The sequence below is a fragment of the Triturus cristatus genome, chromosome 12, assembly GCF_964204655.1.
Source record: "Triturus cristatus chromosome 12, aTriCri1.1, whole genome shotgun sequence".
NCBI lineage: Eukaryota > Metazoa > Chordata > Amphibia > Caudata > Salamandridae > Triturus > Triturus cristatus.
Window position 1 is genome coordinate 72,831,808 of NC_140595.1, and position 15,904 is coordinate 72,847,711.

At 42.2% G+C, this 15,904-nt stretch overlaps 1 protein-coding gene and 1 pseudogene across 3 annotated transcripts in view; both read right to left on the reverse strand.

Annotated features, from left to right (window-relative positions):
• Nucleotides 1–4,194: 4,194 nt before the first annotated feature.
• Nucleotides 4,195–6,444, reverse strand: LOC146772554 (mucosal pentraxin pseudogene; annotated as a pseudogene). Its single transcript, XR_014972367.1, has one exon. The product of XR_014972367.1 is annotated as a mucosal pentraxin pseudogene (transcript).
• Nucleotides 6,445–7,969: 1,525 nt separating this feature from the next.
• The window catches only part of LOC146772555 (mucosal pentraxin-like), a 56,430-nt gene continuing 48,495 nt past the window's right edge, over nt 7,970–15,904 (reverse strand). For both annotated transcript variants that reach the window (XM_085639614.1, XM_085639615.1), the window contains exon 3: nt 7,970–14,426. In XM_085639614.1, the coding sequence (XP_085495740.1) occupies nt 13,759–14,426 (668 nt within the window). In that variant the 3' untranslated portion in view covers nt 7,970–13,758. The remainder of the gene's footprint in view (nt 14,427–15,904) is intronic.

Here is a 15,904-nt window from a genome sequence, read left to right on the forward strand (position 1 = left end):
TCTCTGGTGACTATCAGCACAATCCCGTGCTGACCATATCGTTGCCTTTTACTCTGGATGGCGCTCAGCTAGGTTTGTGCTATACAAGATGGCATACAAACAATAAATTCACCGTCACACATCACAGAAAGTATATTAAATTTCAATAACAACAATTACCAAAAGTAATGAATCAGTTAAATGCAAAACAAAACAATTTTGTATCAGAGTTTCAAACTTTTTCAGACATACCCGGTGTGGAAGCATCCTTTATAATGCAACTCCTCATGAAAGTAGAACCACATCACCTTTTTATTCTGCATCACATTCCTCAAATTAATATGGTGAATCGTGTCCCAGGACAGGAAACCTAACAAACCCATCACATTGAAAATTAAATGTACATTTAACAGACATAGTTATCCCTCCTCCCCTGCCATGAGGACGTACACGCTTGGCCTGGTACCTGAAACTCACGTTTATCAGTTGGACCTGGTGTGCTGCAGCGACTGAAGCTAAGCTGCCTTTCTTACTTTGTTTTACATTTTTCCTGAGTTTGCTGTGAGCAGTACACTTTTTGGGGGTGAGTGCAATTTTGCATATTTGATGATATCATGGGGCGTGATGTCACGTGACGTTTAACTCTAGAAAGTTTCGTAGGAAGAAGTGAAGAAAAATGTCATAGAAATAAGTAAATGAAATTTTGGAAACTGAATGTAACATAAACTAACTACAGCATTGCACTAAATTAGGCGTGCCTTAAAATCTCACTGACTTTGTGCATGGGTGTACATTATGGGGCTGTTTCTGAATTTAGTGGAGAGAGTTTGACGTTGCAAAGACCACGGAGTACCCTCTTTGCCATACTCACAGTCGACAGGCCTGATTTACAGGTGGACAGACCAACAGTATGGTGACAATGGAGAATACTCTGGCTCCATCGTCAACATAGTCCTCCGATGGATCGACAGAGTATGGCCTGTCAGAGATAAGCTAACTGTCCAACCGCCCAGTTTACAGTGGGCAGTTGCATGGCTTTTTTTTGCTGTCTGTCACTGTCAGATAAAACCGATAGATGAGGGACAGCAAAAAAAATAAATACCAACACACCATGGGGGAGAAACGCCATGGTGTATTGATCCTCAGTTATACTTTATTAAAACACAGATTCCCGCTTTGTCATGTCCGTCAAACATTTACAACATTGAATGTTAAGAGATGTCCTCAGGACCGACGGACATCTCTAAATTTTAGGAATTTGATTTCAGTCATGGGGACGGAGTAATTTACTCTGTCACACTAATAAACATTACTCTGTCCTCCAAAGTCTACATCATGCCCTGTATCTGGAAATTATAACAATTTAAAAGGGTAAAAAAGGCAGAAATCTCTCATCCGACATAAGACGCACTGTGCTCGGTTATTGAAGATAAGTATTAGCTATATTTGTTTATCTACCACACACATTATACCACAGTTTGCCGCAGACAGTAATGATTGGCAGTGACCATGAATGACATGGATCATTGGTTCAAGACAGTTTTAATAGCATTAATCCTGGACAGAAACAAGCAATATTCAACCTCATTGTATGAGCATCATAGGCTACAGGGAGTAATTAACAGCACTGGTACTGACCCTGGACAATACAGAGAAAAGTTGGCCACAGACAGTAATAATCAACATTGGCCACAGACAGTAATAATCAACATTGACCACAGATTGCAATGAGCAGCACTGTCCTCGGACAGTGATAGGTTGCACTGATACCCAGCAGTACTGTCTCAGAAGTAGAGCAGTAAATGCCTCAACAGTGTTGAGCAGCATTGATGGGCCGTATAAGGCTCTTATCTTGGCCTGACTGTGCCTTCTTGAGGGCTTGGACTCCTCATCAAGCCTCCACTGCAGGTGTGCTCCTGGGCTCACACCAGCTACGCTCTCTCACTGGCAGTGATTTTCAGGCGTGACATGGGGATTTGGGCGCCATCTTTAAGTATGCGCTCACGCTGCTCTGCATTACTGTCGCCTCGGCCATTGCAGTGACTAAGCCCCTGGTCCAACTCCCTCACAAGGAGAGACAGGGCCTTCGTGGAGGGTCCGCACGAGGGAGGCCACATCTAATCTTGTGGAGAGTAGAGAGAAGTGGTGGACAGAGAGGAGGGAATGGAGGTACCCTACCCCATTTTCGGGTCAGGCAAAGGGTAGCTGCCTGAATAAAGGGGGGATAAACCATCGCCAACCTCCCAGGGACCCCTTGTATATGTGAAGATCCTGGGAAAGGTGAAATACTGAAGGACAGTATATAATTGCAGAGTTTTGGTGTTGTCAGGCTGAGATCGAGGAAGTGAAAGCCTTGCCTGTCTAATTCGCCCTGGTCCTCCTTGAGTGGTGAACATCGGCTTTGAACCTCTGTTACAAAGCAGAGTTTTGGCTCTATTGAAGCTATTCACTTTTCTCTGCTACTACCTGTCACAATCACCAGCACCTTTGCATACTACTTCCTCCACTGAGCATAATTTATTTTATTTGGATTTCTGCCGGCAGCCGGGTACTTTCTTACCCTATTCGAACAAACCGAAGGCTGGGTGCATTTAGGCACAGAGCCTTCCTCCGTTCATCGATACTGTCAACTCAACACCCTGGTGAACTCTCCCAGGATTCTGGGATTCGACTGGATCCCGGAGTGAGATGAATGTGTGCCACTGGCAAATGTTCTCTACCAGAGGTCCAGGCTTCGGGTCCTACAAGGCAGCCTGCTGCAGATTTACCGATCACTAAAGTACAATAAAATTATTCACTTCCTTCCCAAAGGTCAGTTTTTGATTAATATAGTGTAGGTTCCATTGAAAAAATCTCCGCCATGTGTCCCTGTTTCTGGGAGCCTGGCTGTGTCTTTACTGTTACAGTGAACAGCATCCATGTGGAGCATGAGAGTAAGACCCATGGCTCTGTTGTCCTCACCAGTATCACAGCACTTGCCATGAAGGGTAAAATGGCTGTCGCCAAAGAGGAGTCTCCACCACAGCTGGTCTGGGGTTTTAAAGTTTACACTTTTCTGTTTATTTTACAATTTCCAAACCAATGAAAGGTTTAGCATTTGGATGTCTTCAGGAAATTTACTCAGCTTTTTGGGTCTCGGCCCTCCTGCTCTTTGCCTTGCCTTTTTTCCTAGGGCAGCCACTCGGGTGGGAATTTGAGTGATATTGTCAGACTGCAACTTCAGTAAGCTCACTGTGTGTCTGATTAATTGAGAGTTGGTGTGGCATGGCTACCGGAAGTGAACAAAGCACGGCCACCGGAAGTGGAGGGCCTCCTGGCACGGCTAATTGACAGAAGGCACATAAGGCAGCGCTTCCATAAGCACGCGACACACCTGATTGTTTGAACATAGCACCTCTTCCTGAAGTGTACGATCACCAGGTATGCCTGGTAGAGGGATAATGAAGCTCGGCTCAGTGAAGTGGTCGCCCAATGGCAAATGAATGATGGAGAAAACAGAAAAAGGGAGACAACTGCATACAAGCGGATTGTGAAAGTACCAGAAATGATTGATCACCTAATAAAAGGTGTAGAGTTGATAACGAACGTTTAAAGTGATATGACTTAAAGCTACCACTTTGAATGTACAACACCAAGTGAATTAATGAATGATCCCTTGCAAATAAAAGCAGCCAATAAACTGCAGCCTTTATCCTTTTAAATAAACGTGTATGGTTCAAATACTGGGATTATATGTGGTAGCTGAGTTTGGTTACGACAACTATGGGACGGGGCAATCTTCGATATTTCTGGGGTGTGGCTCTTCACTGAAGATAGAGAACAGTGGGAGATGCTGAATCTGCTCACCAACAGGAGAACAATCGCTGGAAAATCGGTCACAGCTCTGTCGTGGGCTGCGTGGATACTTCTCTGAATTCAGCTAAAGAGGTTGCAGGAGGACTCCATTGTGTGAGAGTCTACCTAAAGCAGGGGTCTCCAAACTTTTCTGTAATAAGAGCTACTTATATTCAGTGAAAATCACCCGAGCTACCAAAAATATTAGTTAATTATTACATCTAAGCAGATCAAATCAGTAGATACCATACAAAAGATTTCCAGCAGTGCTCACCATAGTGCATCATGGGTAATAACAACCATATCTGTGATGCCTCTGGCACCAAGGAAATGATATTAGTTATAAGTTTCCTCAACACCACATTATTTATCAGTCAAATATCAGCTTAATTGTGTGTCTTTTAAATAAAATTCAAGCATGTTTCTCCAAACATCAGCTTATGAGTTCTGAAAATACCCACATTTTTATCTCTGAAACACAGTTTTCAATTTTGGAATACATATATTAACTTGACCTAACAAAACCTTCTAATCGAGTGGGCTGCGCAAAGGAGAGCTACTTACAGGTATCTGTACCTCTGACAGCCTACACTGGAGATAGGGCATTCTCATTTGCTTCAGCCAGAATATGGAATGACCTACCACCGGAATTATGAAAAGCATCTCTGCTTTTGCCTTTTCATAAACAAACTAAACAGTTTACTTTTAAATTATTGAGTTTTGTCAACTTTATCCTATACTTTTAACCTGTTGGTTTTATTGTTTCGGGAGGGTATGTGTTTATTTCCAACACCGCCAAGGCACTTGTGGGAGATTGAGTTATACATATAATAAATGACATAACATCTGGACGCTGCAGGCAGGCATTAGGCAGGGAAAACCTCGATTAGCAAGGGCTGAGGAGCCCAACTTCCGTTCAGTGTGTCAGACCATCACGTATTGAATTTTTTTCTATAAATTCCTCTTTTTTAATGTATGCGTTATTTATATATTTGTTTTGAAAACACTGCAAGCTACTTGTTGATACTTCGGAGCACTACACATATCAAGTCAGAGGACATTATCAAGAGCATGGAAAGCACTAGGTGTTCCAATGAATGAGAGGCCTTCTGCCTGTCTGGTATTCCTCTCTTCCAGCCCTAAAGTCTAGATCTTAGTGAGAGGTTAATCTAAATGAGTCTGTTTCCAAGAGCTTTCTAAAGGACAGAGAGCTTTGTTTAGTCCTCAAAGTAGGGTTCAGGTCATTCCGCGGCTTTGGTCTTGACCATTTGAAGACTTGCCTCCGTGTTTTAGTCTCTTGAAAGTTTGTGGTTTATGGTGTGAAGTGGCCAATCAGAGATTCCTGGATGGGATGAAGTAGAAGGGTAAAAATGTTGCAAATACTCTTGTTTTTTCTTCCAATGCTTTACAAATTGTACAGAGAAATTTAAATTTAATTAGAACATTGGAATGTTGGGAACTCCATTGAAAACAATGGAGTAGCTCCGGACTTATAATGGTTGGTATAAGCCGGAGCTTCAACATTCCAATGTTTGTCTTCATGTTTCTCCCTTTTTAAATTAGAGCATTCTACTCTTGGGGGGTGGAATGTTCTAATAGCCTTATAGCCCTTCTGCCTCGGGCTATACCGGTTGTTAAAGGCCTTCACCTCGTTATAGGCCCTCGCCTGTGGCTCAGGCCTATACTTCGGGTTCAGGGCCTTTAACAACCGGTATAGCCTCCAGCAGCGTGCTATAAGACTATATTCCAGATTCTAATGCCTCTGCCTGCAGTTCCTGCCCAAAATGATTGCAGTTTCCCAACAGCAAATTCGCCACTTGTGCAACAGGGTGGGGAGCTTCAGAATGACCAGTTCTGAAAATAATGGGCCACTTCTAGTAGCCCAGAATAGTATTGTCAACAGGAATGCCACTTTCTGCAACTCAAAATATGGCACTAAACAGCTATAAAAATGATATGCAGCCACTAGTTTGCGTCACATCTTGAGGAACTTTCATAACATGCCTGGTTATCACAACTACTCTTTTGCCCCAACTCCACCAGCACATCTCCTGTGATGTCATACACCAGGTCCCGCCAGCTGATGACATTGCCATTTAATTGTTTGTTATTAATAAAGGCCTGGTATATTTCTGCAGCTGACAAAACATAATCCCACACATGTACATTATCGATTTCACCCGCAAAAGACTGGTTTATGTCAAAGCCTCCTCCGAAAGAGTCCTGCTCTTGGCCAAGAATACAATTCAGTGGACCCTGAATGGAGTAGCCTTTTTGAATGACTTTCCTGGCTAGTGGCTTTCCATTGAGAAACATCTGGACCACCCCTGTGAATGAATCCCAGGTGCCACATATGTGGTGGCTTCTGTCCAATGCGGGTCTTGTAGCTCTGAAGAGCATTCCTGGGCCACCCACGTAGACCGCTAAAGGACTTTCCTTAGAGTTCTCTAGAAAAAGTAGAAGATTGTTGTCTTGAGTAGGGCTGTTGCAAGAAAGGTAGCTGTACTCCTCCGTTAGCTCTGTGAATGCACGTAGGCAGGCGCTGAAACCTATCAGCGATGTCACTTCTTGTTTCAGTGTCACATAGTTGGTGGCAGATCGATTTGCGAAAAGAAATACCTGGCCATCCATGTCTGTAACAAAAGAAAAGAGGCATGAAGAATGTATGGTTCCTTGGAAGAGGGATGATGACACCTAAGTATGGAAGACATTTTGATGAATCCTTCATATAGCTGTGTATGGTCACTCTATGATATTTACACTGTACTGGAACCTGTTGGTTGTACTGTTGTATGTATGTATCTATTTATTAGCCCAGTATCATATGTATGCAAACATTTATTTGTGTGCATATTCTATATGTATTGATGGATTTAATTGATAACACACTTTAACCACTAACATATTATTTATGCTTGCATTTATTATCCATTTATCATTTATTTATTTATATATCTTTTTATTTATTCTATATGTTTTGTGTCATGGAGCACTCTAATGTGTCACACTTCTGACACTTAATTATTTACTCACAACTTAGTAATACTTCCTGCTATAAAAGACTAGATTGTAATCCAATCTTTGAATTGACAAAAAAGTTAACACCAAGCTGGAGCACTGGTATGACAACTGTTTACTGACTGCTGATGAATATCACTCTTTGCAGATAGACCGTCCGAGATACCCTTGTCTGTGCAAACTTCCAAATATTCATAAGCAGTCAGATTTCCTCCAGCAAGACCCATAGTATAAGGTATTGGGGGGGCACCGGAGAGACTCTCTGAATATGTGGATCTATTTTTACAAGCATTTTTGGAGAAACTTCCATCACACATACGTGACACCAAATATATTTTAAACCTACTGAATGACAAGTTTAGAAAAGGAACAGGTCTTGGAAGTTTAAGAAAACTACGAGTGCAAATCCTGTACAATAAGATGTTGGTTTGAAGAGATGAGAACTGTTACACAATTCTATTAAATTACACAAAGCATAATAACTCGTAATGGTCATTTAACCCCCCAGGAATGACTATACCTAGGAACTTAATCCAGTGTGTTTCCCTGCGTGCTAAAGCAGTATTCATGTCAATCCCTGGTGTCTTTTGAATGCGTTCTAGAATCGTGAATCTTAACTGGGGAATGGTGTGTGCTGCAGTAACCCAATGTGCTGCTAAGGAAGAGTTAGTATTCTTGTTACGGATTCTGCTTTTGTGTTCTACCATCCGTGTTTTGATGTTCCGACTTGTTCTCCCTACGTGCACTAGCCCACACGGGCACTTGTACCACAGTGCCGGCACACTGAGTGACATTCAGCTCTCTCTTTTGCTGGAAGTTCCTCAGAACACAGTTTCATAACATAGAAGTTTTGAAGTTGCCATGTGTATCAGGATGCATGCTTCCTGACTTGACCTTCTTCACCAAATACCCAAAGCACCCCCAGGGCACTTGTGTAATATGATCCATGGATGGTATTAAGATGTATTGATGGTGTAACAACATTTAAGCAAAGGCCCGCCCACATCAAAAGGCAGGCAGCAATTTTCTGAGCCAAAATGTCCTGCTGCATTGACTCTAAACAATCTATCCCTACATTCCATGTTCTATCATTGATCAATACAACATTATTATAAAGGATACAGCAAAGGCTACCAATTGGAGTTTTTATTTTGAATTAATGACAAGCTCACCATCTCTGGTGACTATCAGCACAATCCCATGCTGACCATATCTTTGCCTTTTACTCTGAATGGCACTCAGCTAGGTTTGTGCTATACAAGATGGCATACAAACAATAAATTCACCGTCAACATCACAGAAAGTATATTAAATTTCAATAACAACAATTACCAAAAGTAATGAATCAGTTAAATGCAAAACAAAACAATTTTGTATCAGAGTTTCAAACTTTTTCAGACATACCCGGTGTGGAAGCATCCTTTATAATGCCACTCCTCATGAAAGTAGAACCCCATCACCTTTTTATTCTGCATCACATTCCTCAAATTAATATGGTGAATCGTGTCCCAGGACAGGAAACCTAACAAACCCATCACATTGAAATTTAAATGTACATTTAACAGACATAGTTAGCCCTCCTCTCCTGCCATGAGGACGTACACGCTTGGCTTGGTACCTGAAACTCACATTTATCAGTTGGACCTGGTGTGTTGCACCGACTGAAGCTAAGCTGCCTTTCTTACTTTGTTTTACATTTTTCCTGAGTTTGCTGTGAGCAGTACACTTTTTGGGGGTGAGTGCAATTTTGCATATTTGATGATATCATGGGGCGTGATGTAACGCAACGTTTAACTCTAGAAAGTTTCATAGGAGGAAGTGAAGAAAAATGTCATAGAAATAAGTGAATACAATTTTGGAAAATGAATGTAACATAAACTAACTACAGCATTGCAGTAAATTATGCGTGCCTTAAAATCTCACTGACTTTGTGCATGGGTGTACATTATGGGGCTGATTCAGAATTTAGCGGAGAGAGTTTGACGTTACAACGATCACGGAGTACCCTCTTTGCCATACTCACAGTCGACAGGCCTGATTTACAGGTGGACGGACCAACAGTATGTTGACAGTGGAGCTTACTCTGGCTCCATCGCCAACATAGTCCTCCGATGGATCGACAGAGTATGGGCCGTCAGAGATAAGCTAACTGTCCAACCGCCCAGTTTACGGTGGGCAGTTGCATGGCTTTTTTTTGCTGTCTGTCACTGTCAGATTAAACCGATAGATGAGGGACAGCAAAAAAAATAAATACCAACACACCATGGGGGAGAAACGCCATGGTGTATTGATCCTCAGTTATACTTTATTGAAACACAGATTCCCGCTTTGTCATGTCCGTCAAACATTTACAACATTGAATGTTAAGAGATGTCCTCAGGACCGACGGACATCTCTAAATTTTAGGAATTTGATTTCAGTCATGGGGACGGAGTAATTTACTCTGTCACACTAATAAACATTACTCTGTCCTCCAAAGTCTACATCATGCCCTGTATCTGGAAATTATAACAATTTAAAAGGGTAAAAAAGGCAGAAATCTCTCATCCGACATAAGACACACTGTGCTCGGTTATTGAAGATAAGTATTAGCTATATTTGTTTATCTACCACACACATTATACCACATTTTGCCGCAGACAGTAATGATTGGCAGTGACCATGAATGACATGGATCATTGGTTCAAGACAGTTTTAATAGCATTAATCCTGGACAGAAACAAGCAATATTCGACCTCATTGTATGAGCATCATAGGCTACACGGAGTAATTAACAGCACTGGTACTGACCCTGGACAATACAGAGAAAAGTTGGCCACAGACAGTAATAATCAACATTGGCCACAGACAGTAATAATCAACATTGGCCACAGACTGTAATTAGCAGCACTGTCCTCAGACAGCGATAGGATGCACTGATACCCAGCAGTACTGTCTCAGAAGTAGAGCAGTAAATGCCTCAACAGTGTTGAGCAGCATTGATGGGCCGTATAAGGCTCTTATCTTGGCCTGACCGTGCCTTCTTGGGGGCTTGGACTCCTCATCAAGCCTCCACTGCAGGTGTGCTCCTGGGCTCACACCAGCTACGCTCTCTCACTGGCAGTGATTTTCAGGCGTGACATGGGAATTTGGGCGCCATCTTTAAGGCCGTGCTCACGCTGCTCTGCATTACTGTCGCCTCGGCCATTGCAGTGACTAAGCCCCTGGTCCAACTCCCCCACAAGGAGGGTCAGGGCCTTTGTGGAGGGTCCATATGAGGGAGGCAACGCCTTTCCTTGAGGAGAGTAGAGAGAAGTGGTGGACACAGAGGAGGGAAGGGAGGTACCTACCCCAAATTCAGGTCAGGCAAAGGGTAGCTGCCTGAATAAAGGGGGATAAACCATCGCCAACCTCCCAGGGACCCCTTGTATATGTGAAGATACTGGGAAAGGTGAAATACTGAAGGACAGTATATAATTGCAGAGTTTTGGTGTTGTCAGGCTGAGATCGAGGAAGTGAAAGCCTTGCCTGTCTAATTCGCCCTGTTCCTCCTTGAGAGGTGAGCATTGGCTTTGAGCCTCTGTTACAAAGCAGAGTTTTGGCTCTATTGAAACTATTCACTTTTCTCTGCTACTACCTGTCACAATCACCAGCACCTTTGCATACTACTTCCTCCACTGAGCACAATTTATTTTATTTGGATTTCTGCCAGCAGCCGGGTACTTTCTTACCCTATTCGAACAAACCGAAGGCTGGGTGCATTTAGGCACAGAGCATTCCTCCGTTCATCGATACTGTCAACTCAACACCCTGGTGAACTCTCCCAGGATTCGGGGATTCGACAGGATCCCGGAGTGAGATGAATGTGTGCCACTGGCAAATGTTCTCTACCAGAGGTCCAGGCTTCGGGTCCTACAAGGCAGCCTGCTGCAGATTTACCGATCACTAAAGTACAATAAAATTATTCACTTCCTACCCAAAGGTCAGTTTTCGATTAATATAGTGTAGTTTCCATTGAAAAAATCTCCGCCATGTGTCCCTGTTTCTGGGAGCCTGGCTGTGTCTTTACTGTTACAGTGAACAGCATCCATGTGGAGCATGAAAGTAAGACCCATGGCTCTGGCTCTGTTGTCCTCACCAGTATCACAGCACTTGCCATGAAGGGTAAAATGGCTGTCGCCAAAGAGGAGTCTCCACCACAGCTGGTCTGGGGTTTTAAAGTTTACACTTTTCTGTTTCTTTTACAATTTCCAAACCAATGAAAGGTTTAGCTCTTGGATGTCTTCAGGAAATTTACTCCGCTTTTTGTGTCTCGGCCCTCCTGCTCTTTGCCTTGCCTTTTTTCCTAGGGCAGCCACTCGGGTGGGAGTTTGAGTGATATTGTCAGACTGCAGCTTCAGTAAGCTCACTGTGTGTCTGATTAATTGAGAGTTGGTGTGGCATGGCTACCGGAAGTGAACGAAGTATAGCCACCGGAAGTGGAGGGCCTCCTGGCACGGCTAATTGACAGAAGGCACATAAGGCAGCGCTTCCATAAGCAGGCGGCACACCTGATTGTTTGAACATAGCACAGCTTCCTGAAGTGTACGATCACCAGGTATGCCTGGTAGATGGATAATGAAGCTCGGCTCAGTGAAGTGGTCGCCCAATGGCAAATGAATGATGCAGAGAAAACAGAAAAAGGGAGACGACTCCATACAAGCGGATTGTGAAAGTACCAGAAATGATTGATCACCTAATAAAAGGAGTAGAGTTGATAACGAACTTTTAAAGTGATATGACTTAAAGCTACCACTTTGAATGTGCAACACCAAGTGAATTAATGAATGATCGCTTGCAAATAAAAGCAGCCAATAAACTGCAGCCTTTATCCTTTTAAATAAACGTGTATGGTTGAAATACTGGGATTAAATGTGGTAGCTGAGATTGGTTACGACAATTATGGGACGGGGCAATCTTCGATATTTCTGGGGTGTGGCTCTTCACTGAAGATAGAGAACAGTGGGAGACGCTGAATCTGCTCACCAACAGGAGAACCATCGCTGGAAAATCGGTCACAGCTCTGTCGTGGGCTGCGTGGATACTTCTCTGAATTCAGCTAAAGAGGTTGCAGGAGGACTCCATTGTGTGAGTGTCTACCTAAAGCAGGGGTTTCCAAACTTTTCTGTAATAAGAGCTACTTATATTCAGTGAAAATCACCTGAGCTACCAAATTATTAGTTAATCGTTACCAAATCTAACCAGATCAAATCAGTAGATACCATACAAAAGATTTCCAGCAGTGCTCACCATAGTGCATCATGGGTAATAACAACCATATCTGTGATGCCTCTGGCACCAAGGATATGATATTAGTTATAAGTTTCCTCAACACCACAATATTTATCAGTCAAATATCAGCTTTAAATAAAATTCAAGCATTTTTCTCCAAACATCAGCTTATGAGTTCTGAAAATACCCACATTTTTATCTCTGAAACACATTTTTCAATTTTGGAATACATATATTAACTTGACCTAACAAAACCTTCTAATCGAGTGGGCTGCACAAAGGAGAGCTACTTACAGGTATCTGTACCTCTGACAGCCTACACTGGAGATAGGGCATTCTCATTTGCTTCAGCCAGAGTATGGAATGACCTGCCACCGGAATTATGAAAAGCATCTCTGCTTTCGCCTTTTCATAAACAAACTTAACAGTTTACTTTTTAATTATTGAGTTTTGTCAACTTTATCCTATACTTTTAACCTGTTGGTTTTATTGTTTCGGGAGGGTGTGTGTTTATTTCCAACACCGCCAAGGCACTTGTGGGAGATTGAGTTATACATATAATAAATAACATAACATCTGGACGCTGCAGGCAGACATTAGGCAAGGAAAACCTCGATTAGCTACGGCTGAGGAGCGTCAGACCATCACGTATTGAATTTTTTTTTATAAATTCCTCTTTTTTAATGTATGTGTTATTTATATATTTGTTTTGAAAACACTGCAAGCTACTTGTTGATACTTTGGAGCACTACACATATCAAGTCAGAGAACATTATCAAGAGCATGGAAAGCACTAGGTGTTCCAATGAATGAGAGGCCTTCTGCCTGTCCGGTATTCCTCTCTTCCTACCCTAAAGTCTAGATCTTAGTGAGAGGTTAGTCTAAATGAGTCTGTTTCCAAGAGCTTTCTAAAGGACAGAGAGCTTTGTTTAGTCCTCAAAGTAGGGTTCAGGTCATTCCGCGGCTTTGGTCTTGACCATTTGAAGACTTGCCTCCGTGTTTTAGTCTCTTGAAAGTTTGTGGTTTATGGTGTGAAGTGGCCAATCAGAGATTCCTGGATGGGATGAAGTAGAAGGGTAAAAATATTGCAAATACTCTTGTTTTTTCTTCCAATGCTTTACAAATTGTACAGAGAAATTAAAATTTAATTAGAACATTGGAATGTTGGTAGCTCCATTGAAAACAATGGAGTAGCTCCGGACTTATAATGGTTGGTATAAGCCGGAGCTTCAATATTCCAATGTTTGTCTTCATGTTTCTCCCTTTTTAAATTAGAGCATTCTACTCTTGGGGGGGTGGAATGTTCTAATTTCTTATAGCCCTTCTGCCTTGGGTTATATCTGTTGTTAGAGGCCTTCACCTCGTTATAGGCCCTCGCCTGTGGCTCAGGCCTATACCTTGGGTTCAGGGCCTTTAACAACCGGTATAGCCTCCAGCAGCGTGCTATAAGACTATATTCTAGATTCTAATGCCTCTGCCTGCAGTTCCTGCCCAAAATGATTGCAGTTTCCCAACAGCAAATTCGCCACTTGCGCAACAGGGTGGGGAGCTTCAGAATGACCAGTTCTGAAAATAATGGGCCACTTCTAGTAGCCCAGAATAGTACCGTCAACAGGAATGCCACTTTCTGCAACTCAAAATATGGCACTAAACAGCTATAAAAATGATCTGCAGCCACTAGTTTGCGTCACATCTTGAGGAACTTTTATAACATGCCTGGTTATCACAACTACTCTGTTGCCCCAACTCCACCAGCACATCTCCTGTGATGTCATACACCAGGTTCCGCCAGCTGATGACATTGCCATTTAATTGTTTGTTATTAATAAAGGCCTGGTATATTTCTGCAGCTGACAAAACATAATCCCACACATGTACATTATCGATTTCACCCGCAAAAGACTTGTTTATGTCAAAGTTTCGTCCGAAAGAGTCCTGCTCTTGGCCAAGAATACAATTCAGTGGACCCTGAATGGAGTAGCCTTTTTGAAGGACTTTCCTGGCTAGTGGCTTTCCATTGAGAAACATCTGGACCACCCCTGTGAATGAATCCCAGGTGCCACATATGTGGTGGCTTCTGTCCAATGCGGGGCTTGTAGCTCTGAAGAGTATTATTTGGCCACCCACGTGGACCGCAAAAGGACTTTCCTTAGACGTCTCGTGAAAAAGTAGAAGATTGTTGTCTTGAGTAGGGCTGTTGCAAGATAGGTAGCTGTACCCCTCCGTTAGCTCTGTGAATGCACGTACACAGGCGGTGAAACCTATCAGCGAGGTCACTTCATGTTTCAGTGTCACATAGTTGGTGGCAGATCGAGTTGCGAAAAGAAATACCTGGCCATCCATGTCTGTAACAAAAGAAAAGAGGCATGAAGAATGTATGGCTCCTTGGAAAAGGGATGATGGCACCTAAGTATGGAAGACATTTTGATGAATCCTTCATATAGCTGTGTATGGTCACTCTATGATATCTATACTGTACTGGAACCTGTTGGTTGTACTGTTGTATGTATGTATCTATTTATTTGCCCAGTATCATATGTATGCAAACATTTATTTGTGTGCATATTCTATATGTATTGATGGATTTAATTGATAACACACTTTAACCACTAATGTATTATTTGTGCTTGCATTTATTCATCCATTTATCATTTATTTATATATCTTTTTATTTATTCTATATGTTTTGTGTCATGGAGCACTCTAATGTGTCACACTTCTGACACTTAATTATTTACTCACAACTTAGTAATACTTCCTGCTATAAAAGACTAGATTGTAATCCAATCTTTGAATTGACAAAAATGTTAACACCAAGCTGGAGCACTGGTATGACAACTGTTTACTGACTGCTGATGAATATCACTCTTTGCAGATAGACCGTCCGAGATACCCTTGTCTGTGCAAACTTCCAAATATTCATAAGGAGACAGATTTCCTCCAGCAAGACCCATAGTATAAGGTATTGGGCGGCCACCGGAGAGACTCTCTGAATATGTGGATGTATTTTTACAAGCATTTTTGGAGAAACTTCCATCACACATACGTGACACCAAATATGTTTTAAACCTACTGAATGATATACAATGGGAACCTGGGATGTGAATTGTAACCTTGCATGTGGTATCTTTCTATAGCAGTATTTCGCATAAAATGGCGTTACATGCTCTGAATCGCATATTGAATACGAGACCGGTGACACTTCTAGAACATACCCGAATGTTGAGTTCTATGGCAGAGATGATTTTGGAAACAATATGTTTTTATCTGAGGCATCATGGTACAAACAATTGTAGTGGACCGCCACGGACCCTATATTTCCCCCTCGTACGCCAACCTTTTTATAGGTGCATTTGAGAAGGACCATATCTGGGGCCGGAATGGCGCAAAATGTGCATAAACTGTACTGGGGTCGTTATATCAATGACTACCTAATAATATGGACAGGTAGTGAAACACAACTTAAGGAATTTGTAATTAACCTTAATCAGAATGAAGTTGATTTAAGGTTTACATCAAAACACAGTAATACAGTAGTTAAATGCCTAGATGTGGAATCGTACATAAAGGGGGACAAAATATATAGTAGGCTATACCGTAAGCCCCCATCATGTAATGCAACCTTTCATGCTACCAGTGCCCACCCAAACTTTCAGATTAATGGGGTACCATTTGATGAGATAAGAGCCAGAAGGAACTGCAGTGAGGAGCATGAAAACCAAAAGTGTATACAAGAAATAGAGACACGGTTCATAGAAAGAGACGAAACATACATGTAGTAAGATCGGCAAGGAAAAGAATCATTGGAATAGACAGGAAACAT